Below are 26098 nucleotides of genomic sequence, written 5' to 3' on the forward strand. Positions count from 1 at the left end.
AAACAACGAAAGGGAGAAAGGTTATTTATAAGGTTTAAAAATAAAAATCATGGCGAGGATTAAATAATTTATTAAATTTTAACAGTTCAATACTGATAGTTAAGTATGCTTAAATTAATAAAAGAAATGCGTATTAACTACACAATTGCACAAACTATTTTTAATTTCTAATTAAATCTATCAACTCTATGTAAGTCATACAAGAAAAGTCCAACAAATGTCCATATCACCTGTGATATGCACAATTTACATCTACTGTTATAACACCAATTGTTGTTTTAATTTCTTAATACATATGCTCTAGAACGTCTATTATTTAATCAGGTATCACATAATTATAATATAGTAAGTAGGTAATTGTCGGAGTTACTCATAAACAATATTATGTTTATGAGTACATGTAACATGTACACATTTTTACATTATGTATAGGTATGATTCGAATATTAATCAAAGCGTGCGTAAAATGTTAAAGCCAATATGTAGAAAGTTTCTAGTTCTGTGACGAAGAACTATCATTATTAGATTTTAAATATCGAGCCACTACAAAGAAAGATAATTAAAAAAATCAGCCTGTATATCCTGTCATATGACCTGATAATATACAGGGCACGGGTAATACCGTAAATAACAATAATGATTAGTTTAATAACGGAATGTTGATAATATTGTCATCATTAAGTTACCAGAGTACATGCAAAATTATTTTTATACTATTTACGAGGTTAATAATTCGTCAAATTCAATCACGGTATTAGACGAAATAATTACGATTTTTTGTACAATCATCTATTTCATTCAACTATATGATGTATCATCAACAACATTAGGGAGCATTAAATTTGATTAACATTGATTTCTACAATTTTTTTAATATAAGACTTAATTAAGACACTATTAAAATATCACTGAATTCTAATTCCACAGCTAAGTATATTAATATTATAGTGAGATATTTGAAGGAAAGAGCAAACCATTTTAAATAAGGTTTATAATTACAACAATTATTGTTAATTACTATTTTACTGAATAATTTATTAAAATCGATTATGTTAATTTTTATGTAATACGCATATTTAGCAAACAATACAAATACTAACTAAGATTACCTAGTAACTAAAATTCTGGTCAACATTAATTATATAATGTATTATACATATTTTAAAAGTTCTAAAACATTAACGATATAGATATTATAACGGAATATAATATAAACATAACATGTAATTAATTGCAAACTATATCACACATTAAAGGACATGAGGTCCCATTATAAACTTTGTAGACCTTTTGGAAAGCAAGACAGTGAAATTAATCACTTTGTAATGTGATTTAATACCAATTTATCTTAAAATAGTGTGTATAATACAAAAGCTAATTACATTTTCACCAACTTAATTAGGCAGAAACAAAGGTAACACAAAATATACAAAAAAGACACTCAGAGTGTACCCCAAAATAAAAAATCAAGATTATTATTTAAGCTTTTATAAATTAAAACTATTATTACAATACTATATAGTCTATATAGATATTTCACCCTTGGTAATTATTTTTTTTAAATATAAATCAGCATTATCTTAAACTAATGGTGTGATGTGATATTACAACGAATATTATTGGTAGAGAAACATGCCACCAATCAAAACAACAATTTTAATATCCATAATTATAATAATGTATATCCATAATTATAATATGTTTTAAATCAGCATAAATACAAATGTGTTAATGTTTTAACTATAGTTAACTTGCATTATATCAAATACATTTTATAATGATATTTTATAAGTTTTCTAAGTAAACAAACGGGTTTCGAAGATTTTATTAACTAAGACGAGTCAACATCTTGTATTGTTTCTAAAATGTCATCTTGGAACTTTCAAGGGTTATAAGGATTCATAAAGATGCTCATAAAATACTAAATTATTGCCATTATTTTTTCATCTGTTTCTTGTTCTTAATCCATACTAATACATATTACAATTTGGAAGATGGAAGAACAACATTCAAGATGGCACCCGGACCATAGACAATTAATCTTCATATTCCACTACACATATAAAGGTATTTGGAAGTTTGAAGAACAAAATTCAAGATGGCACGCGGACCATAGACAATTAATCTTAATATTCCCCTACACGTAAAGGTATTTGGAAGAATGAAGAAAAAAATTCAAGATGGCACCCTGACCATAGACAATTAATCTTCATATTCCCCTACACATTGAAATGTATTTGGAAGATTGAAGAACAAAATTCAAGATGGCACCCGGACCATAGACAATTAATCTTCTTAATCCCCTACACATTTAAATGTACTTGGAAGATTGAAGAACAAAATTCAAAATGACACCCAGACCATAGACAATAATCTTCATATTCCCCTACACGTTTAACCGTAAACTATGCAGTTTAATGACGATAATGAAGAAACCTGAATGGTTAAGTATGTTACTTGGGGTTTAGGCGGTGAGAGAGCTGAGGTCCGAGAGGAAATTGTCCGGCGTGAGGATGTGAGACGAGCCGATGATGACCTCCCAGTTCTTAAGGGCGGCGGTCACTTCGTACGCGCAACGGATCTCGGAGAAACATACGCCTGAAACAAGCAGTGAACGTTAATAGGGGTCACCACAATTTTTTTTTTATTCGATTTAAAAAAAAAGAAGGAGGTTCTCAATTCAACGCCATGTTTTTTTTTAAGTTTGTTACCTCATAAGTTCGTCATTTTTTAACCAATTTTGAAAATTCTTTTTTTGTTTGAAAGAGTATACTTCCAGATTCGTCCCATTTCATTTCATGGAAATCGGTTTAGTGATTTTGTGTTAAAATCAAAATAACTGAAATTCGTCGGTGAAGCCTGGTTCTATTTTTACGTTAAAAAGACTATTACCTAATATAAGAAAGAGGCATGTGTTAAGTCAGGGATTAGCACAAAATTGGCGTTTTTAGCAGAGTTCTAGATGTAGGCAAAGAAGTAAAAAGACGTCATGCGTTGATTTTGTAGACCTTCCGACCTGACAAATATCAGAAGGTTTAGTCCGTTTATAATCCGTCTCCCCTCTCATACTGAGAGGAGACTCGTGTTCAACAGCGTTTATGGGCTGTTAATGATGATACTCCGTCCACAGTTAAAGCGCAATTTATACCTTTAAAATGTATCAGATACTCGTATCACTGTACTATGTTGTTGGATATGTGTGTGCAGTCAACTAAGGTTTTACGCTGATTGGCGTATGACAAGGATCAAAGATACGCAAAACGGCGTGGGCTGCACTGATTATAGCTTAGCAACTTCATTCTTAACACTCCCGAAGTTAGAAGAGCTAGAGTCGAAAGGTGGATGGATGGTCCAAATTTGCATGAAGCCCAGCTCTGGTTAATGTACAAAATTAAAAAAAGAATATTTTTTTGACGGCCTCCGTGGGTTTCTGAGTTCGATCCCGGGATGGGCCGATTTTTTCTTGATTGATCCAAGTCTTGGCTGATGGGAGGTACCTACAAGCGATTTAGCGTTCCGGTACGATGTCGTGTAGAAACTGAAACGGGTGAGGATTTTCATTCTCCAAACAAAATTAGCCCGCTTCTATCTTAGATTGCATCATCACTTACCATAAGGGCTAACATGTACTTAAAGAATTAACATAAAAATTTAAACTATTAACGATTCCAATATACTGGCTACTGGACTGAAAGTAGGACATAAAGTCGTCATCCATTATGATTTTTGAATGGTCACTGGCCTTGAATCTCACATTTATCACTGTAATGAATTGCCTCCAAATTAATGTGTATGTATGTGAATTACACCTCAGCACTTACCTCCAACAATGAATACAAGCAACCGTGGGACGTTCTTGATGGTCTGTTGAGCTTTGTCTTTATGCCAGTGTCCATAGCGTACGCTACAACAAACAAATACAGGTGTTATTTAGAGGTTCATTATAAAAAGGATTCATCTATCCGTGCCAACAATGCTCGTTTCCAACCCGGAAACGAGCATTGTTGGCATGTTGGCAAAATTTTTGAATCACATTATAATGCATATTTTTTTATGATTTATGAACAAATTTTGAAAATCTTTACTTTTCGTACAAACTTTCAACCCCTTTTTATTTTATTTTCGCAATAAAAAGTATCCTATAAACTTGTCCGTATTATGGTCTGAAACCGTGCCAAGTTTCATTTGAATTCATTCAGTAGTTTCAGCGTGATGCCCGGCCAAGAAAATCACGAACAGTCAAAAAATCGAAAAAAAGTATAAGAATAGAGTATAGATAGAGTCGTGAGTAAACCTGCATACCTGTGAAGTCTGCCTAAACCCTCTCATTCTGAGAGGACAGAAAATATGGGTTGCTAATGATGAGAGTCTACTGTATATTATGGTAATTACCTGGTAGGTGCTTGGTACCCAGACGACTGAGCGCGGCCCGCCAGGAAAGGAAAATGGCGCTGGTCTAACTTGTCATCGATGGAATCTTCGATCAAGTCCTATACACACACGATAATATAAAATATAACAGTGGTATTATAAAAATCTGTTAAATTATTTTAATATAAATCATGTGTTTAATATTTATATGAATATTCAAAAATCACCTTAAGTACGGGTGTCCATCGCGACATCTGATAGGTCTGTTCAGTAATTCTCTCCTTTCGCGGCACTTGGTACTGCTTCTTTCTGTTGCCCTGTTAATGATATGAAAATACATATTAAATGCTTGATCGAATTAATCTTATACTTATTACCTAGTCTTGTATATCAGGTCTATATAACCTGAGGACTACATAGCGTTGACCCACATGGATTTTTCGGTTTTTTTGTTGAAAATATTTACTGCCATTGTTATGTTACTCTTTTTTTATAGCTTCATTTATATTTTTGTTTCTATATTTTTAATGTACCCACTTCTCAAAATGCCATTGTAGCTTTCAACGGGCTGCCGGGCCATGACATTATAGTGTATGTTCAGATACAGTGTTCTGTGGTAACACCAATAAAAAGATTCCTCGCAAGTGGTTACAAATACTGGCATTTAAAGTTGAGCAGCGCTTGCTTGTCGGAGGTTGAGGTTCTCCTCCGAGATGTCGTTAATGGACATTATGTACAGCGCGACTATAGATATAGACACAATGTATGTACGTACGTCGATGACGACGTTGAGGCCGAGGTTGGCGAGGTTGAGCAGCGCCTGCTCGTCGGAGGTTGAGGTTCTCCTCCGAGATGTTCTTGGACATTATGTACAGCGGGACTATAGATATAGACACAATGTATGTACGTACGTCGACGACGACGTTGAGGCCGAGGTTGGCGAGGTTGAGCAGCGCCTGCTTGTCGGAGGTAAAGGTTCTCCTTCGAGATGTCGTTCTTGGACATTATGTACAGAGGGACTATAGATATAGACACAATGTATGTACGTACGTCGACGACGACGTTGAGGCCGAGGTTGGCGAGGTTGAGCAGCGCCTGCTTGTCGGAGGTTGAGGTTCTCCTCTGAGACGTTCTAGGACATTATGTACAGCGCGACTATAGATATAGACACAATGTATGTACGTACGTCGACGACGACGTTGAGGCCGAGGTTGGCGAGGTTGAGCAGCGCCTGCTTGTCGGAGGTTGAGGTTCTCCTCTGAGACGTTCTAGGACATTATGTACAGCGCGACTATAGATATAGACACAATGTATGTACGTACGTCGACGACGACGTTGAGGCCGAGGTTGGCGAGGTTGAGCAGCGCCTGCTTATCGGAGGGCTCGAGCTGCGCGTGCGTCACCAACTTGTTGAGGTTCTCCTCCGAGATGCCGTTCTTGGACATTATGTACAGCGCGATTATACGCATCTTGTCGTTGTTCTTGATGTTCTGCAACACATATTTTAAATCAATTAAGTCAAAATTATTTTGTTCATTGAAAGTAGATAAAACACCTTGAGCAGGTCCTAGGACTTGTGACCTTGAGAGTAGGTTTAAAGGATCCTTTCAGAATGCATCAACACTCATTTTCCCTGCCCGACATATTTTCCATGTCCATATTAAACTAAACAATTTATGATCAATAATTACAACACAAAACATTACTAACAATTATAACGAAACATTATTGCACAAAATCACTAATGCGACTGGCAGCGTGACGGTGTCTACGCTGCCTAACAAACAACTAAGCTCAAGTCATCAAATACCCTCTTATTTATTACCAACACTGATACCTCCCCTCTACAATAAAATAAATAATAAATGTTAATACCACCTGTAACCGAGGAACATGTAACACTCTCCAATAATTAAAGTTAAACTTGAACTCAAACTTAAAATCAAAAGAAGTAAAAATGTTTACTTACTAAAATTTAACAATTACCTGATCAAGAAGAACAGGCACAATACTTCTCATGTGATCTTTGATTTTTTCACCTTCCGCATCAGTGCCCATTGCAAGATCCTAGAAAGAAAAAAAATATGTTCTGAAATTACGATATTTGTCCATTTATTATTTAGACTTGTAGCTTGTCAAAAGGTTTTTTTATTCTTTACAAGTTGGTTGTTCTATAGATATTGTTACTAATTCGATCTCACAGCGATACTCAGAGTTTAAGCTCCAAATAATTTGTTTAAGCTCCAAATAAAGTACCAAGGTAGCAGAAGTAATGTAGATCTAAATGATTCTGGTTTGTTTTTTTTTTGTTAATATCTTTTTTTTAATATGAAAGACTGTGTTCGGAGTGGGTACGACAATAGACCAACACAGCGGGGATCGAACCACCACCACTAGGTGAAAAGTCCGACCGCTCTTACCGTTGAGCTATTGAGGTTATGTGTTGTGTAAGTAATTATTTTATTGATCGTGTTACCTGTTCCACCTTGCAAAGCTTGTCTACATATCCCTGGTATGCCTTCATGCAGTCTTCGGCCAGGCGCAGGTGAGTCGCGTACTTAGACAACTCCTTCTGATACTGCGGCATCTTCTTGATCATTTGCGACAGATCGCGCATGGATTGTTTATCGCCTGCGAACATAGTAAACGAGTTATTTAAATAAATAGGAAACATTAAAAAATAATGTCTGTATGCTTATCTGATGTCTTCGTAAAACTTAGATTTTTTTTCAAAGCTTGGTCAATCTCTTCTCAAGGGTATAGGTTGAACCTTAGTGGTGGATTTGTGATCTTGGCCGCCATAGTCTCCTAAGTACTAGCCACCGTTTTTTCAGCACCCATCATAAATAATAGACATTTTATTACCTTTCATCAAAATCAATTTCTTTGTAATATTTCCCAGGGCTTGAGGATAAAACTGTTTTATGTTTAGAAAAAAAGAATGACAAATTTTTAAATTATTGTAATTGGTGAAATTTAATTATTTTTATCGCTTTTTTTGTTACGAGTAGCCACTATCCCTAACATCTGGCCGCTCTAGGTCCGAGCGTACTAGGCCTGATAGGCCATACAGACTACTTTAGTCTTTTAGTCGAGTGCGAACAATTTTTGGATTTACCGCCCAGGATTCGTTCATACTCGACTAAAAAACTAAAGTAGTCCGGAACTAAGCTTTAGAGTAAATCCACCACTGTTACAAATACTGTGACATTCTTGTCTAGCCACTTAAAATCAGTACACCTAAGATGCTATGACATATCTCGTGAAGACAAATTGACATATGGTCGACTCTGTACTGAGTCTGACTTTCTTAATCCTCTGCGCGTGTGAAGTCTGCTAATCCGCATTGGCCAGCGTGGACTATTGGCCTAACCCCTCTCATTCTGAGAGGAGAATCAAGCTCAGCAGTAAGCCAAATCTGGGTTGATAACAAACGAACAACACTATAGTACACGTTTGAGGACTCATGCGGTTTGACTATAAAGCTACTACTGGGTAATAATTTAAATTCAGTTTGAACTGTACCTCCTCCCATGCGCTTGGATTCAGTGAACTTCTTGAGGTTCTTGGTGACTGAAGTGGACACCACCGCAATGTGCTGATGCCGCAGCTCCACCCATAGTTCATCGTTCTCGTCCAAAAGCACTTCTTTTTGATTTCCTTGAGATTCATATCTGTTGGTATTAAAAAAAAATAACTAGAATAATAATTATTAATTATCAGTCTATTTTAACCATCCACAACAGGGCTCTCTCTTCACAGAAGAGTGGATATGGGCCAACTATGTTGCTCGAATTCAGGTTGCCAGGCTAATACATAAAGATTTTTTTTTAAATATGTACACAATTTTTTTTACGCCAACAAGCAAAACCACATTTGATGGTTAAAGTTTATATCACAGAAGACATGAAAACATCCGTCAGTAGAGTGGTAGTTAGCACAGTTGATTATATTGGTAACACTGTTTACCACCAATAGAAACCACTGAAAGAGAGCAATATTTCTGGCTTGGTATAAAGAAAAAGAAGTTGACTATGTCTTTTTCTTTTCACGAGATTATGACGTGGGTCTCATGTTAGGCCTAAAGGATAGACTTGAGTCTTGAAGAGAGATTTGATAATATGATATGAGTGCCTCTCGTATAGGTTACCTGTAGACATCGTTCTCGATGGGCAGCAGGTCGTAGGCCATGGCTTGCAGCGTGAGCTCGTGCAGCAGAGGCGACACGCAGTCGAAGCCGCGGTCCATCACCAGCAGCTGCGAGCGAGCCTTCTCCGGACCCTCGCCCATTGTTGGCTCGTCAGCCTATAGAGATTCATTTGTTTTATATATTTGAACTTTAAATTACTTGTAACTTAATTTCCTTCAAGTCCAAGATGCTTGAACATTCAATAAATAATAAAATCTAGCTGTGTCTATGTGTGTAGCGTTGGCTATCTACATCTAGGATGAACTGATTAATTTATTTTGCGCTATGTAAATGAGGACATAAAGCAATTGGATTTATCCCATTGGACATCGGTGAGATGAATGAATTTCTAATTTATTTTGCTATTCTCTTTGATGTTGACTTTACAGAGATAAATAATTGTAAATAGACAGAGATAAAGTGTACAATTATTTTGGGTTAACTTTGATGTATGGCCAGCAAAATATAGGCTTGCGATTTCTTTTATAGATATTTAACAAAAATGCATAACCAAGTATTAAAAATTTAGAATTATATAAATTTTCAGGGTTTATGAAAGAACATAGAGGAAAGTTGGTTTTACAAATAGCATATGTGCATGAATTGAAAGAAATATACAAAGAACGAAGAAAAAGGTATACCATACATATATACCTTATAGGCATCCAATTTCTGCTGAATAAGTTGAGCCAGTTCTACATTGCGCTCCCAGTCACTGTGGAATATCCAAAAATATTATTTTACTCATCATTATCATATAATATTATTTATCTAATACTAGCCGACGCCCCGCGGTTTCACCCACGTAGTTCCCGTTCCCATGAGAATATGAGGATAAAATATAGACTATCACTCACAAATAACTTCCTAGTGGTAAAAGAATTTGCAAAATCGGTTCTGTAGATCCAGAGATTACCCCCTAAATTACCACAACTTTTACCTCTATAAAATGTTAAATATAAGGTGAGTACTTTTATACAATTTCATTATAGGCCTTACTGTTAAAAATCTGATATCTGACACACCTATTTTAAAATTTTACATGGCTTCACGCTTAGATAGTCCTATATACTTCCTCCCTCCTTAAATAGAGTGATTCAAGGAAGGTTTATATGTATAGTTTCAGATTGCTTTCCACGCCAACAAAATTGTAGCCATCTGCTAGGGTTATATAATTTTTAAGCCTTACCTCCGGTATCGTACAGAGGGATATTCCCCCAAGGTGGCACACAGGGTAGCAATTTGTTCAGCAATGCGTTCCATGTTGGCATTGCGTGTCTGTGTGAGCGCTGGGTTGTACATGCACTGGAATGTGTCCGGAGAGTCCAGAGAGAACACCTGAAAATATGTTACGCTATGTTATTTGTGGCTGCACTCCTCCGAAATTGATTGACCAATTTTAATGACTTTTTCAATATTTGGTAGTTATGAGAGTAAATGTTCCACAGTAATGATCACTGTCAGACTTTAGTGATAACAAACAGGACAGAAGCTTAACATGCTCTGTATGGGTGTGTAAACACTACCCTCTTTTCAACTCTGGGAAGAAAGAATTATTTCTTGACTCGAGATTCAAACTCTTGATCCAGATAGGATAACCACTTGTTAATGGTCTAGTACTATTGTGACAGTTATAAAACTTTAACTATGTACACTGCATCCATAGAGGAATTAGAAAATGGAGATGCATCACACTCAAATTCACAAACAAAATTGTCTGTCGTTTTTTGTGGGGAACGAGGTAAAACTCACACATCGAAAATATTTAACACCATTAAAAATATTCTACGTCCATACAGTTCGCGCGGCGAGAGTTTGGCTTTGACCTTCGGATGGAGGGGATTACTGCGCATGGGTACTGTCACGCACACAATACTTTTCCTTTTTTATGTACCAGGTTGGATATTTGAGTGGGTCAAAATTCATGTATAGTGATAATAATGCTAGAAAATAATACGAAGTAGATAAACTTCTTCATTTATTAAAACTATTGATAGTTATTTTACATATTTAAAATGTTTATACAGAGACAGCAATGAAAATTCTAAATAATTGTTTTTAATAAAATTATTTATTCCAAGATACATGTAAAATTGGTACATAAGAACAAAAGAAAACTTAAAATAATTATTAAATACAGTGTGTCCCTGGATAATCTGCAACACCAAAAGGGGGTGAAACTACACCAAAATGTAATTTAAAAAAGTTAACATTAAAAAAAAGTCTTAGCAGCAGTACTATTCAGATTCTGAATCAGTTAACGGTTTAACGCCTTCTATGAAATTACCGCATGGGTCATTGGTGCTGCCGACGTTGCACGAAATTGTGCAACGTCTTTTGCTTGTTGAGGGTCCGGGTTCAGGGCTTCCTCGGTCGCAGTTGTCATCATCATCATCTTCATAACCATCATCAGAATCATCGTCTTCGGAACTATCATCGGCGCGAATTATAAATTGCTCGGTAAGTAAATCAACTACATAGTCACTCTTGGCGTACTCTTCTTCTATATCTTTTACCTTCTTACATATTTTTTCCCATTCCTGGGCACCCATTAAGGATACTTTTTCTTTGATAAGTTTGGTACATTCTTGTAAATTCCATTTAACATTTTTGCTAGCTACATATTGTTTAATAGTAGCCCATGCCATTTCTATGGGGTTGAGGTCTGGATGGTAAGGCGGTAATCTCAATATGCTATGGTTTGCTTCTGCTAAAATTTGATCTATTGAAAAAGTTTTAAATCTTTCTTTATTAGCTTTTATCATGTTGTACAATTGTGGCTTGAGCATTGTTGAATCATATTGTATGCCTTTATTAGTTAGCCAATTTTGCATATCGGCTTTTTTGGTATTGGAGGACGGTGCTAAATCCCATTGTTTATTGTGGTATGAGGCGTTGTCGACAACCACTACAGAATTGGGTGGTAGGTTGGGAATTAATTGTGTCCTAAGCCATTTTTCATAATTCTCGTAATTCATGTTGTCGTGATAGTCCCCTGTTTTGGTGCCGGCTTTAAAAGTTAATAAAGCATTTGGTATAAACCCAGCTTCAGATCCTGCGTGGACTATCACAACTCGTTGTCCTTTAGAAATGGGTTTTTTTAGTCCTTCCGTAGGGCAATCGCTCCAGGCTTTGGTTGTTGAGTGCGATGAATCTACGTAGGATTCATCTGTGTAAACAATGGGTCTTCCTTCTTGTCGATATTTTTTTATTTTTCTTAAATATTCAATGCGTTGTAATCGGATATTCGATGTTTCTATTAGTAATTTACGGTTGTTTTCTGTTTTTTTCCAGCGAAATCCTAACTCCTTTACAATTACACGAAGACTTGTTTCTGACCCTTTAAAGTTTATATCTTCCTCAAGTTTCTTTTTTAGTTTCCCAATGGTGGGAAGTTCATTATTCGTCTTGTGAAAATTGTGTAAACATCTTTTTATAACACCTTGGTCAAAATTATCAATATTGGTAACTGGTTTAGCTCTGGGACGTTTTTTTCCAGGTGTTCTGAAAGTAATTAGCAAATCGGAACTCTTGGCTTGATTTGCGATATTTTTTACAGTGCCAATTGAAGTCTTAGTGGCCTCCGATGTCCGTTTTTGAATCTGAGCTAATTTACTGACTACTCTATTTAATTTAGAAACAGTTTCCGTTTTCATTACCTGCAAAGTCTCTATAGTTTGGTTATTTTCCGACTGACTGAGTAAAGAAGCAACTTCCTCAATCTTACTTCGAATTTGCTTCAATGAATCGATACATTCGTCAGCTTCTTTCTTTAAAAAGCAATTCACGTCATATATCATTTTCCGTGCTTGCCTTTTTAAAACAATGTTTTTTTTACGCATTTTTAAATCACTTTTTAATATTTAACAAAAAAACTTAAACAAACAAACTCAACAAATAATAACAATCGACAACAATTAACGAAAATAGCAATTCATTTGTGAACGTGATTGTACAACAGGAGTGCGCGGTACGTCGTTTCGGTGCGAGAGGCAGGTAACGACTGGAGCGCCAATCAGAGCACCGCGCACCCGCCCCGCACCCCGCTAATGCCCGTTGATACCCAATTTCTGATTTCTGCGCAATAACGGTCAAAGCCAAACTCTCGCCGCGCGAACAGTACACACAACTATAAATTTGACTCGCAATACACACACGCGTAATTTTTACACAGACTAACAAACACATTGCTTAGACTATCCACAGATTATATACATAGAATATTCGATTACTGATCGATGTTTCGTCAAAAGAATCGATTCTTTTTATAAATTGTTTATAATACTTTGATAAAATTAAGCTTTAAATACTTTCAAATGAAACGGTACTCCATCTTTTACTAAACTACAAGTTTTTGGCCGTTTTTTATGCCATTTAACTACACAAACCGGCATTTTTAGGGAGCTCTTTACACGACGAAAACGATTACAACAATGAAACATCGATTCTATAGCAACAGTTTTTATAAACGCGTTAGATCATAGATTTCTGATCTTTGCCAGAGGGGTAACGGTTAGCGAGGCAGGTCCTGCTATTTAAATGGTCTAAGACTGCATCTTATATTACCTGACTCTCATATGGCAAGAAAGCAATGTTGATTTCTTTCAGAGTTTTGATTTTTCTTGAAGCCGAAGATTTGCACAATTCGTTGAACAACTCCTCAGGGCATACTAACCATGGCAGCGTGCAAAAAATTATTATCTCTGAGTTATATAATAAAAACAATATTTTTGAATGGAAGAATGCAAGGGCATCTGTGCTCATGCAATACTCCATTCAAAACAAGTTGTGAAAATAAAAATCATGCACAAACCTGCTGTTCATATGGTATAAATGCTATGTTGATTTCCTTCAATGTTTTGATATATTTAGCTACATATGAACGTGACAATTCATCAAACAGTTTATCAGGACAAGCTGTAATTTAAAATAAAAGCAACACTATAAAAACTTAAGTACAAAATAAATTAATGAAACAAAATATAATTAAAAGCAAAAAAAAAATGTTTCATAGTTTTACATAACAAAATCTAAATGATGAATAACTTTTTAGGAATATGAACCACTTGGTTAAATCAACATTACACAATATGGAAGTAGGTAGGTACAACAAAGGTGGAAATGATGTTGATAAGATTGTTACCCAGAAACTCAGACCAATTACCGTTGAACTTGTATCACACTCAAATTCACCAACAAAAAATTGTCTGTCGTATTTTGACAGGGACAGGGTAAATTTACTTGTCAATAATATTTAAGACCAATAAATATACAATGTGTCCTTACAAATTTAAATTGTAATACACAAACATGTAATTTTAACAAAATGAAACATCAATTCTATAGACAGTTTGTATAAATATGTTAGATTGTGGTCATATACTTTTGACAGAGGGTAACATCTAGCGAGGCAAGTCCTATGGAAATTCGTCTGAGCTTAGAAAGGAACTTATATTTAAGAAACTCTCCTACTGTAACTTACCTAAGGCTAAGTTACACTAGGAGAGGAGAGTTGTTATAAGAGAGGTAATTAACACTAAGTAGTCATAGTATACCTTCAGTGAAGAAAACGTGAGCTGCCTTGTACATGATGCGGTTGCCCACTGAGAAGTCATTGATGAGGGCATGTACTGACTTCTCGCACGGTGTAATCAAGTAAATGCCATCCATAGTGTATAATGGCTCCCGTTTTTTGTGGATGTCCTCAACCACTACAAAATAAGCAATCAAACTTTTAACTTAACAATGTTTGCCAAAATAATGCATTGCTTTTTTGAAACTCCATTATAAAATTATTTATCTGAATGAATGAAGTCCAATTTTTCATTTTGTTTACATACTAGCGGACGCCCGAAACTTCGTCCGCGTGGATTTCAGCTTATGACAAATCACGCAGGAACCATGGATGTTATTATACATATAAACCTTCCTTCAATCACACTTATCTATTAAAGAAGCCGCATCCAAATCTGTTGCATAGTTTTAAAGATTTAAGTATACATAGGGACAGAGAAAGTGACTTTGTTTTATACTATGTAGTGTATATAACTTTAAGTAGCAGGCAAAGTGCCAGAGATTCATATCATGGATCCCTGGCACTTTGCCTCAAGTAGTTTTAAGTCACAAGCACAGAAGAATCTTACCAATTACTATTAATTGTATTATACAAGTATAATACAAAACTGATTTACAGAAGTTACACGATACAGCAAATAGTATCCAAGAATGACAACTGTAGATGAAAAATTAGTTAGTTAAACAACCGTTTTCTCATGTTTTTGAGCAATAAAGTCAACACAAATACCAAATTTTATCACAATGAATTATTGTGATAAAATTAACAAGCCTTAATTAATAATTATACTTTTAAGCTGCAGCTGTTGTAATTTGATGGGATTTTTTTTTTTTTTTATTCTTTACAAGTTAGCCCTTGACTACAATCACACCTGATGGTAAGTGATGATGCAGTCTAAGATGGAAGCGGGCTAACTTGTTTGGAGGAGGATGAAAATCAACACTGGAACGCTAAATCACTTGGTGGTACGTCTTTGCCGGTAGGGTGGTAACTAGCCTCCCACCAGCCAGACCTGGACCAATTAAGAAAATCTCAGTTTGCCCAGCCGGGGATCGAACCCAGGACCTCTGTTTTATGCGCCACGAAGGCCGTTTGTGTTTTGTTGTCGGGCTAGATATACTTACATGTTATTCCTTCTGCTGAAATGTCATGCATCTTGCAGCATGCAGATACCATGCGCATGGAGAGCTGGTCTACTATGAGGATCCGCCATTCTATACGCTGAGACTCCTTGCCTTTGGGTCCGCGATAGCGGATCACCTCATTCATAATCTCTATAAATGAAGAAAAATGTTCAATTAGAATATTTCATGGACTTTGAATTTGGCAGACTATCAAATACAAATTGGCCTATATACATAATATTAAATAAGTTTCAACATTGTTTCTTTTTCTGAATACAATTAAGGCCTCCAATTTAAATCTATGATGGAAATTGGTTCATGGTGTGTTAACTCATTTAAATTAATCTGAGCATTTATTTAAGTAAAAATCCCTAACGAAGACAAATGATTACTAAGGTACTTGCTGGTTGGCCATTTTTTTTCAGAAGTTGTAATATTAATGTTTACTAATTCAGTTTTTACAAATTTTATTGGAACTATGGATTTATTTGGGACAAATATCCTAGCATTCCATGAATTCCTTCCCTATGTAGTGCAACCAGGGCGGAGAGCCGTGATAGCTTCTGCCTTCAATTCTGAAGGCGTAAGTTTGAATCTGGTCTGTGGCATGCACTTTCAACTTTTCAGTTCTGTGCATTCTATGAAATTAAATATCATGCGACTTAAAAGGTGAAGGAAAAACACTATGAGGATTTTCTTAAATCACCAAAAATTTACCACCAAGCGATTAACTTTGTAGGAGTGTGGATTTTCATCCTACTTCTAACAATTTAGCTCGCTTCCAAGATAGCACCATTAGGTGAGATTGTGGTCAAGGGCTAACTTGTAAACAGTAAAAAAATAAAGAAAAAAATGTGTTAGAAGTCTGCCAATCCGCTTCGGACCAGTGTGGTGTAATGTTAGTCTAACTGCTCTCATACTAAGAGGAGACTCATGCTCAACAGTGATCAGTATATGGGTTGCAAATGATGATGATGTGAGTGCAGGGTCCTTTGTAAGGCAGAGATTAAACCTCCCAACAGAACCTGGACTTGTGATCCAGATGTATGTGTGTATTAACAAATTCCTTTTTGACAAGTCAGCACTCACTTTCACTGCTCCCCTATTGGTGTATTTTCCCTACCCAACTGAATTATATCTAACCATAAAATCCTTAAATCACAATGATGATCTTTCAGTCATTTACCAGTTTATTATAATAGAGTAGAATGTTGATATAATAAGCAAAATATTTCTTTTCTATTATAACATCATACTAGCCTTGTATGACATGATATTCCCAATTTTATTATCTAGTAATAACTAGACCTAGAGGATGCCTGCAGCTCCATTTTTCTCAAATTCCTTGGAAACTAAGAATTTTCCTGGGATAAAAAGTAACCTTCTAAGTTCTGAGTAATCTATCATATAATCAAAGTTCTGAGTAATCTAGGATATAATCAGTCTAAATTCCAAATTTTAACTTAGGTTGCGGCGTGAAGGCACAAAACACAAATTTTCGCCTTGAAACATTAGTGTGAGGTGTTAAGTTAGTTTATGCTAAGGGCAATATTGGTTGAAATTTATGAATGAACATAAAACAGACTGGTTAGACAATGTTTTTGGGGTGGCAGGGTGTCGGTCGCTATGTATGACGCACTTAATGCCCTGTCCCCACCCCTCTAGCAAGTGTAAAGTGACATAAGAAAATCAATAATTTACGCCTATGTCCAGAGCAGCTTAACAAGCTGTATAATATTAAGAACGCAGTATTTATTTAAACCATTGTATTGACATTATTAATAACAATATGAAGTTGTAATGAAATAAATTGATTGTTTACATGGTGCAATAGTTGTACTAAAGTTATTGACAGTAAAATATTTTTCTGCAGCTGTCTAATAATTGAACGAAAGGGATTTTTACACATTTTAGTGATTTCTGAAGTGCCAAATATTAAATTATCGCGCCCTATATTCATTCTAACAAAATGAAAATATCTACCAAGTCTTAGTCATCGATAAGCTAATAAACTACATCGCTAAGCTGGAGTGTCTAATACGCCTTTTTGTGATGTAATATAATGCGCTTAAAGTAATTTCTTGTAGCCAAATGTTTTTATACTTAAAAGATGGGTAATATCAATAAAATTAAATAATTTACTCACTTTGTCCGACGAGTGCTTTCAACGCCATTTTGCACCATAGACTGACTATTTTGTAGAACTTTAACACTAGATGTCATAGGAAAATTGAAAAAAAAGTAAGTTGTCTATGGTTCAATTTCCTACAAGATTTTCGCTCCCTCCCGCAAATGATTAGATTTGTTGTATTTTGTAATATACCTAATATAGTGTTCAATATTGGTTGGTAACATATTATTATTGTCGAATTAGTGAGTAGGTTTATTAAAAATTTACAACAATATAAAATAGCTGCGCGCGCCGCGTACTGATAATGAAAATGATAAGAAGGCGGGTCAATATCAGAAGACAAGGAAAAAATATAGCACTATTTCATTCGTATGTCACGAATCTGAATTCCGAAGGAGTTTTCGCGCTCGGGGTGGGAGATCGCATTGAGTTTCGGAGATTATTTTCATTTAGTTTTTTACGTGCTAGTGTAGGTGCTGGATGTGTATTTAGGTTGATTTAGAGCGCTCAATCACGCGTACGTAATTCGTGCATTATTTTTAGTTAGTAATTTCGCTTGTACATGTCAAGCCTTGTCTATACTTGTAAGTTTCAGGAATAAAAGTAGACTTATTTCTATCAATATAAGTATTCCACATTTTACAAATTTAAATGTTATGTGGTAATAAAAAATATGTAGATAAATTTAAATCGTAAAATAAATTGAGTTTTGTCTCTTTTACTTATAATAAATAAATATTATAATATCTATTTATTTTATTAAATCTATACATACTCCTAAGAGTATATTTTATAGTAAAAAATAATAATTTATTATTCGAACTATCAATAATATAACTACCATTAACTAACCATTTAAAAATTAATAAATATGTTGTTTTATACGGTATTCTTTGCCAATTTCAATAAAGTGATTTTACACTTAATATAACTGAATAAAACCGAGTTTTTATTAATAAATAAACAATATAATAAAAGGGTTGCAAAAAAAAGTATCGTCTTATTAGTAGAAAATTCATTGCTAGTTAGCGAAGTTATTAGTTATTGAGCTTCTATTTCAATTATTAAAAGTGGATTTGTCTTTTTATCGACAGTTGGTGAAAGTGTGTGCGGTGATCGGGAACTTATTCAGTTGTGTTGTTTGGTTGATTAGGCAGCTGTAGTGTACGTACAGTGAAATGTAGTGATGTACACTGCGCGCTCAACTTTTGGCAGTGTTTGTTATTGAATTGTGATTGTGTGCAAGATGAATGAGGAAACAAAGATTGTGATCCCCTATCCGTGCCGCGCCGAAGGCTGGCTCGATAGATGTGGTAAGTTTCTTCTGCTTCAAGTTATTGAATAGATTATGAGAAGTTTTGTTTCTAACAATTGAATACATACTTTTGCTTGCTATTTTTATACAGGTCCGCGATTTGAGAGTTATTTGGGTCGTTTTACGTAAGCGCTTCTACAAGTGACATGCATTTTATGCAAATATTTGTTGCAATATTAACGATTTTATTAATACGATATTAGCTCATCAATATCCACTTGGTCAGATTAGGAGTAATTTTACTACGGAGGTCGAATGCGGGACTGCGCGTTTGGAAATGTTCAATTTTGTAACGGTCACTATCAGCAGATGATGTTTTGATGGTCGAGATAGACGGCTTTACGGGTTACCTACCTAGGTACAACACTAATCTCTAAACTCCGGGCTTTATCTGAGTATTAGGTACTCTGGAACCTAGGACTTCGCGGTCCGAAACCGCATAAGTTGACCACTGGTTAAATGCGATACTTCTAATTAAATCTTTAGTAAATACCTACATATTATGCGGGCTACAAACTTTAAGCTTTAACTGTATAATTTTATCTTATCGTGAATTAAAAGCATTAAAAAAACTGTACAGTCCTCAGTTTTGCCAACATGTACAATGTAGGTAGGTACATGGACGTTTTAACTAAACAGTTCGACTGTATAGTTAAAGGTCTCTAACCCGTATAATGTCAGCCACTGACGATAAAGCCGATAAAACTAATCGTATGTTGGTCGCACTGTGCATGACATCATGCCGATCGCAAGTAACACACGATAAGTTTTATCGGACGTCAAGCCGTTAGCGCAGCAGGCATGTGGGCATATCGGATGGTGAGTGGCTAGCATTAGGTAGGAAGGTAGCTTGTCTCCTATCTTACCTACCTACCTTTACGAGAGTTGTTAATTATAATGAATTATTAAAAATAATATTTGATTCAAAAACAAAGATAAATGTAATGTCAGCCTCATACGATCAATGTCAGTCTCGCATGTCTGCAGCGCTAACGGCTTGACAGCCGATAAAACTGATGTGTGTGATGTGTGCGTGTGTTGGTCGCGATGTGCATGACATCATGCCGATGGCAACCAACACACGATCAATTTTATCGTTCAGGTCTATTGCCAAGTGGCCTATTGATGTCGAGGGTCGAATGACGTAGGCTAAGTCTGCAGTTCTTAACACTTACTATTAGCTTGGCGCCTTCAATGTTATCTATACTAATATTATAAAGCTGAAGAGTTTGTTTGTTTGTTTGTTTGATTGATTGAACGCGCTAATCTCAGGAACTACTGGTCCGATTTGAAAAATTCTTTCAGTGTTAGATAGCCCATTTATCGAGGAAGGCTATAGGCTATATACCTATTATCCCCGTATTCCTACGGGAACGGAAACCACGCGAGTAAAACCGCGCGGCATCAGCTATTTTTTTATATTCATGAAATAAACATTCACGTACCTACTTATCTTTTTTACATGAATTAAAAAAATGTATTTTCTTATATTTAAGTACTTAGGTTCTTTGTTTTTATTGAATTTGTACGTCTACGTATTATGTATGGTCTACGTACTACTTCAATTAATAAGTAAGTACAGGTTCATACTAAGTCAATGATAATTTTATTGTAATAAGTTATTTGTAACAGATTTAAAAAAAAACTAAGTCACAATAAAGAAGATAATAAATAAATTATGAAATGACATGCGTTTTCTACCTTCATTTTCAATTTCTTTGTTGGTAAACAGTATTCATCAAGAAAGGCTGTAGTATAGGCTATTGAATTTGCATAATAATCACAATGCACGAAAACGGTCAACAAAAGCTGGGAAAGCCGGACGTACCCGGATTGTAACAATACATCAAAAAGCTTTTTGTCTGTGTGTGAAGTCTCATTCAATGCAGCGCTGCCACGCCGGTAGGCTTCAGGCGGCTGTTTTCATACAAAAATGTACGAGGGTGTACCTACTACTATGCCTATATGTATGTGGTAAAAGAAAAGTGCCGGGGCTCTGAGTCTGAATATTGCTGTGACATTTTCAACCGACGAAAAAACAGGGAGAAGTCTGAAGATTTTCCCATTCATTTTGGGCTTAAGTATACAAATATATATGTGAAATCTATTACTTAATTATACTAATGTTGTAAATATGGTAATAACTAATTAAATCAAGTACTCGCAGTAAGTAGGTATATGGATGGAAGTTTCCATCCATTCCATCAAAAATCAAAAGAACCAAAAGAGTACAGTCCATTTCTCAATTTTGACTTTTGACGTAGGTAATTGACACAGAATTCCATCCATATAATGCGAGTATCGCATGGTTCCCACGGGATTTCTCAAAAACAGAATTTTACGCGAATGTAGTTGAAAGCGTCCGTTAGTCTATATAAAACACTAAAACAGGATTATGTATATATATGTATTTATGTTACAAAGATGACTTTGTGTGCTTAATTACTTCTCAGTCGGTGTTATTATTAGTGTCGTAATGAAAGTAATCATTAATTCGTTCAAGTTAATTTTCATGTTCATAAAGCTAAAGACCAAACGCGTTGTAAAGGGCTAAATTTAAACGAGAAGGTCAAATTAATTCGGCTTCTGTTGTAATTTCTTTATAGAGGTTGACGAAACATTGGCCTGAATAGTGATGATTTCTTTGGTAGTAGCTCTAGGTATTTCTCTCTTAATTAAATCATGTAAATGAGTCTTGATTGTTTTAGTACCTATACTAGCAGATACTAGCCACTTCGTCCGCGTGGAATGCAGTTGGTCACATTTTTACCCATTGACCTCGTAAAATTCCATTTTGTTTTCGGATAAATCTGAACTGGAATAAAGCTTTATATTTTTTTAGATATATCAATGTCATAAAGAAGAAGAAGAAGAGGCTTCGAGAACTGCAGCAAGTTTTATTTTACAATGGCATCCAAAGCTGCTCTGGCAGGATTTTACCAAATTTGGCTAGGCAGGGAAAACAAAACGAGCGGAGAAGGGGAATGTTAATCGATTGTCCAGGATTTTTTTAACCCTACGTCCATTGGTCACAAGTCCTGGACTCTGCGCGGAGTTTTTCCCTCTGCCACGCAATAGACCTGGCAGTTGTCACCCGCAAGATGATTCCATGGAATCCTAAGATATTCGTCTCAAACTGCATGAAAATACGTCCAGTAGACACAAAGTTATTCTAGAACATATACCGATAACTACCCTGTCTAGTTTCTGCAGAAAAGAGCCGACAACAAACTCCATTAAAAAAAGTAGTTATGCACGTATGCATTTCTAATAATACACTGAAATGTTTCGTAATATAATGTGGATTCCCTTAAAATATTTGTGCATACAACAAAAATACTGGGTGTACTGTATGATTCATATAAATTGCCTTGAAGACAATAGAAGGGAACATGTATTGTCTATCATCTATGTACCTATAAGATAGATGTCGCATATAATTTAAATACTTTGTCCGAGAGCAGGTTGCCAGTGTTCGCCCTACATAGAGTGAAAACTATACGCTGTTGTGGTTTCTATCTTGTTTCGGTTCATCAGCCTAGGCGGTTAGGCTTGATCGACGCGCTTTCTAGTTTAGGATCTTAGGAATAACAGACAAGTGTAACTATTTTAGTCTAATTGGTTTCACTTCTTTGTTTTTGCGATTGTATTGGCGAAATAAGTTCATTCTAAAACTTAAAATACGAGTATGTTTAAAAAAAAACAAGTCCTCAATTTTGCAACAGAATTTAGCGTAAGGATGTAGAAGAAGAATATATTAAAATTTATTATAAATTACTATTAGTAGTGGTCTCACATAATATGTTAGCTTGTAATTTACAGAAGGTTTTGCTAAATGCAGTACATGTTTACCCCTAATGTAGCTGTACTGTAAGAAATGTTTAATGAAGTGTAAGAAAGCCTTCTTTACTAAATATGTCTGAGTGTATTTTGGCTGAACTCCGAAATGCTGGATCGAAATGGTCAGGTCAAGCGACATCATGACGTTTTCACGAGTAGACAATGTAAAGCTAGAAGCAGTTTTCATCGTTGTTTCGTAGAAGTTGAATGTAAGGCAAGAAAGTTATTGGAAATTGACAATAAAGTGCTTGGAACATAGCCGATAATTATATCTAGTTTAAATAGAAAATGTCTTGATAAAAGAAACTTTTCCTTCCTTGAAAATGTCTGATCTCAATTTAGGTACAATACATTTAGGTACGTCTTACTAAATATTAATCATTCTTCATTGGGCGCAATCTTATGCTTTGTGAATACTTAATGTATTGCCCGTTTTGAATATATCTAGGTACTGGAACTAATAATTCAGTTTTTGTGGGCCACTGAATATCTAGTCATAAGCATGCCTAACGAAGCAAATCATTGCATTTTGTATGCAGGATAGGTACCATATATCTACTACTAACTACATAATATATCTAACTACTAACTACATAATGAATGATACTCGTAAATATTATTTCTGTTGCTATTACGAAATATAAAGATTTTGTTAGAAGAAGAAGAATTATGTTAAAGAAGCACGCGTATCAGTTTTATTAGTAAAAGCATTTCCGTGGTGTCACCTGGTTCAAAGTTATCAGCGCTGTATGTCCAACATTTGTTTGGTACATACAGCACAATGCTGAGCTGGATCCTATTTCAAGGTTGTGCCAAAGGGGTGTTCTGATTCTAGTGTTAATTTTGGAATAAATGTTTTTCTCTCTTTTTATCTCAATTATAAATGTACATACTTAACAATTTAAGTAAGTATGTTTTATTATAGGTAAGAGGAAGGTACCTATTTCTTGGAATCTAAATCATATTATCCATGATGATGAAGGAAAATAAGTTTCGAGTTTAAAACTGATATCAGCTACATGGTACATGGTATTCAAATTTTGGATAGACACTTTAGTGAGACAAATTAGTGAGAATTCAAAATCACTGATAACCGAATGACTGTTTTTTTCTCGAATGTTTTGTACTTTCATACTTTGTACTCGTTTTAGTTTATGTTTATTGTCTATAGTCTACATTGTAACTAGAATATTTCATTGTCTGACTTCCAGACAACACAATATTTTTAATAACATGCACCGACTCAGGACATTAATATTTTCAGTGTGCTCTACAATAGACAGAACTGTAATTATAATAATGCGCTGAACACTCAAAATTTTTTTGCTTCAATGAAAAAATGCTGCACGGAAACGTGAAAATAGAGATCAGCAAAAATGCATAGGGCGGTCTACCAGCCGCTAGAGTTTTGTATAATTTTATATAATAATTCTTTTAAATTCCAACAATTAAGTAGGAACCTACTTTATTATTTATTTATTACGTTACGTAATAAGCGAATATTTAAAAATTCCCAAAGCACTTGTTTAGTTGTTTATTAATAAAATCTATTACAAGTGTGCCTATTGTTAGCGTTCCATCTATTAAGTTATTATTAATGAATTATTAAGTTATTAATTATTATAATGTGAAATGTTAGTATCAGCAAACCATTTCAATGATAAAATAAAAATAACACATTGCTTTTCGAATACAAGTGCCATGGTAATTGTAGTCTCGACTTCTTTTCTCCAATGATTATATTATTACATAATATTTTCTAAACATTGTTATCGCTTTCTAATGATGTTTAACAACAGAAACCATTGACGGTGAAAAATAACTGAGCAGTTACGAGAGCTGCACCCAGCAGCCACACCTAGTAGCGTGCTTGAAGATTTAACACATTTTAAGTGCAATTTCCTCATTTCATGTTTAGGGCTTAGTGATTTCTTAATTTTAGTAGTCGTAGAGCTCTTTGTAACTGTATTTGTCTGGGAAATATTACTATTATAAGCAGTGGTGTGACGTTTAATATGTTTTCTGTGGTATAACTAGGGTATGCACTATCGTATAATTTGGTTACAAAATGGAAATTATACGATACAAAATGGAAAAATTTCCATTTTGCTATGACTTCTCAGGTCAGGCAGTCACAGCCTTTTCCGACTACTTGGAGGAGAACGGGAATATCATGAAAAAAAAGAGTTGTGGCAAATATTCTTTTGTAAAATAGCTATACTTATTTCTGACGTGAAGTACTGCCGATAAAACTGATCGTGTGTTGGTCGCGATGTGCATGACTACATGCCGATAGCGACCAACACACGATCAGTTTTATCGGACGTCATGCCGTTAACACTGTAGGCATATGAGATTACTTACTTAGCTGACGAGTAATATAGACGGATGGAATAAATTTACATATTTTTCCGACCCCACTTAAGTGGGATAAGGGAAAGGAGATGATGAAAAGAATTTTCAAAATTGTTCCATTAGATCCAGAGACTACCCCTACAATCTTACAAATTCACAAACTCCACATCTTTATAATGTTACTATACGAGTAGATCTCAATCTCAGAGTATTAAATTCTATTCTGAGGTAAAGATATTCTACAAATAAGTCACTAATAATGATAATTTACGCTACTTCGTAATTCGTGGTTGCGGTGACCATTGCAGTAGGTACCTAGTCAATGCAAGAGTCCAACGACCCGAATTTGAGAGGTTATGTTGTAAATATGTGTTAATTTTCTTTTAAGTAAATTAATGTATTAAGGTAAAAGATAATTAATTATGTGAAGTTTTACTTATAACTCACCTACAACTTTCACTAACCAGAGTTATAATTTTATAATGTAATGGCTGTGCCCTGCGGTTTCACTTGTCTTGTTAGGTGAATACATAACAGTGGTCGAACCCAATGATAATTTTATGCTATAGATCGGTTACGTCCCTACAAAATCACCGCAAAAACAAAAAGTGATCCGAATAATAGGCTAAAACCGATTTTGAAAGTGGTCTATGGGAAAATAAAGTTTGGGAACCTCAACCTTTGGTTAACAGGCAGGACTCAACATGAAGCCTGATGACGGGCGGTAAGCAGCGCTTAGTTAGATGTGTTCTTTGCGAATGTGCCCTGCTAAGTGTTATTTTGTTATAGGTAATGGATTTTACTTAACATCAGATAGACCATCATCCACTATTTTTCCGTCAATTAAAAAAAATAACTGTTCTAAATGTAAGATAAATGAACAATGAACAAGCTTAATGATTAACGACCGATGGGCATAGATACCATAATGCTGATGGGTTTGAAATATATTCATACAAATTCACTACAATTCGTGGTTTGTCTATTTTATTACCAAAGAAAACACTCACGTTAACTTAAATTGTAAAGTATGAATAATTTTACTGCAATAGTTTTCCGGATTTTACACGATTTGCTTACATAAGTAACACGGCTTTCGCGGTGTAGTGATGTCACTTCAGAGTCAGGTGGAAGTTTAGTTTAGGTCGGCGAGCACGTAGTCGAGGTTTAAGAAGAAATCAAATAAGGAAAAGTATTT

The 26098-nt window shown here is 35.1% G+C and overlaps 2 protein-coding genes across 4 annotated transcripts in view; one reads left to right on the forward strand and one right to left on the reverse strand.

Moving 5' to 3' along the window:
• Positions 1 to 54: 54 nt before the first annotated feature.
• LOC112054912 (protein ROP) lies at positions 55 to 17565 on the reverse strand. Of its 2 annotated transcripts, none has more exons than XM_052881300.1 (15): positions 17406 to 17565; positions 15260 to 15409; positions 14116 to 14271; positions 13127 to 13230; positions 9750 to 9898; positions 9215 to 9275; positions 8522 to 8676; positions 7897 to 8045; positions 6848 to 7002; positions 6358 to 6438; positions 5694 to 5861; positions 4599 to 4688; positions 4393 to 4490; positions 3822 to 3904; positions 55 to 2598 (listed from the first exon to the last, which is right to left on the reverse strand). In XM_052881300.1, exons 1-15 carry the CDS (start codon positions 17431 to 17433, stop codon positions 2465 to 2467), a joined length of 1761 nt encoding a protein of 586 aa, XP_052737260.1. In that variant the 5' UTR covers positions 17434 to 17565; the 3' UTR covers positions 55 to 2464. The 2 variants fall into 2 exon arrangements, with proteins under 2 accessions (XP_052737260.1, XP_052737259.1); XM_052881299.1 differs by lacking the exon at positions 13127 to 13230 and adding an exon at positions 13374 to 13477.
• Positions 17566 to 17792: 227 nt separating this feature from the next.
• LOC112054536 (ras GTPase-activating protein raskol) overlaps positions 17793 to 26098 on the forward strand; it is a 230303-nt gene continuing 221997 nt past the window's right edge. The window contains exons 1-2 of one of the 2 annotated variants that reach the window (XM_052881290.1): positions 17793 to 17907; positions 18485 to 18703. In XM_052881290.1, coding sequence (XP_052737250.1) covers positions 18637 to 18703 — 67 coding nt within the window. In that variant the 5' untranslated portion in view covers positions 17793 to 17907; positions 18485 to 18636. Of the gene's footprint in view, positions 17975 to 18484; positions 18704 to 26098 lie in introns of both variants that reach the window. The other variant, XM_052881291.1, reaches the window with a different exon arrangement.

The sequence above is a fragment of the Bicyclus anynana genome, chromosome 4, assembly GCF_947172395.1.
Source record: "Bicyclus anynana chromosome 4, ilBicAnyn1.1, whole genome shotgun sequence".
Classification (NCBI taxonomy): Eukaryota; Metazoa; Arthropoda; class Insecta; order Lepidoptera; family Nymphalidae; genus Bicyclus; species Bicyclus anynana.

Coding starts and splice junctions, on each gene's coding strand:
- LOC112054912 (XM_052881300.1), bottom strand. CDS start 17,433: ATGGCGTTGAAAGCACTCGTCGGACAAA. Junction 9,899..13,126: donor TCTTGCCATATGAGAGTCAG/GTAATATAAGAT, acceptor ACATATTTTCAG/GTGTTCTCTCTGGACTCTCC. Junction 2,599..3,821: donor GCTTGTATTCATTGTTGGAG/GTAAGTGCTGAG, acceptor TGCTTGTTTCAG/GCGTATGTTTCTCCGAGATC.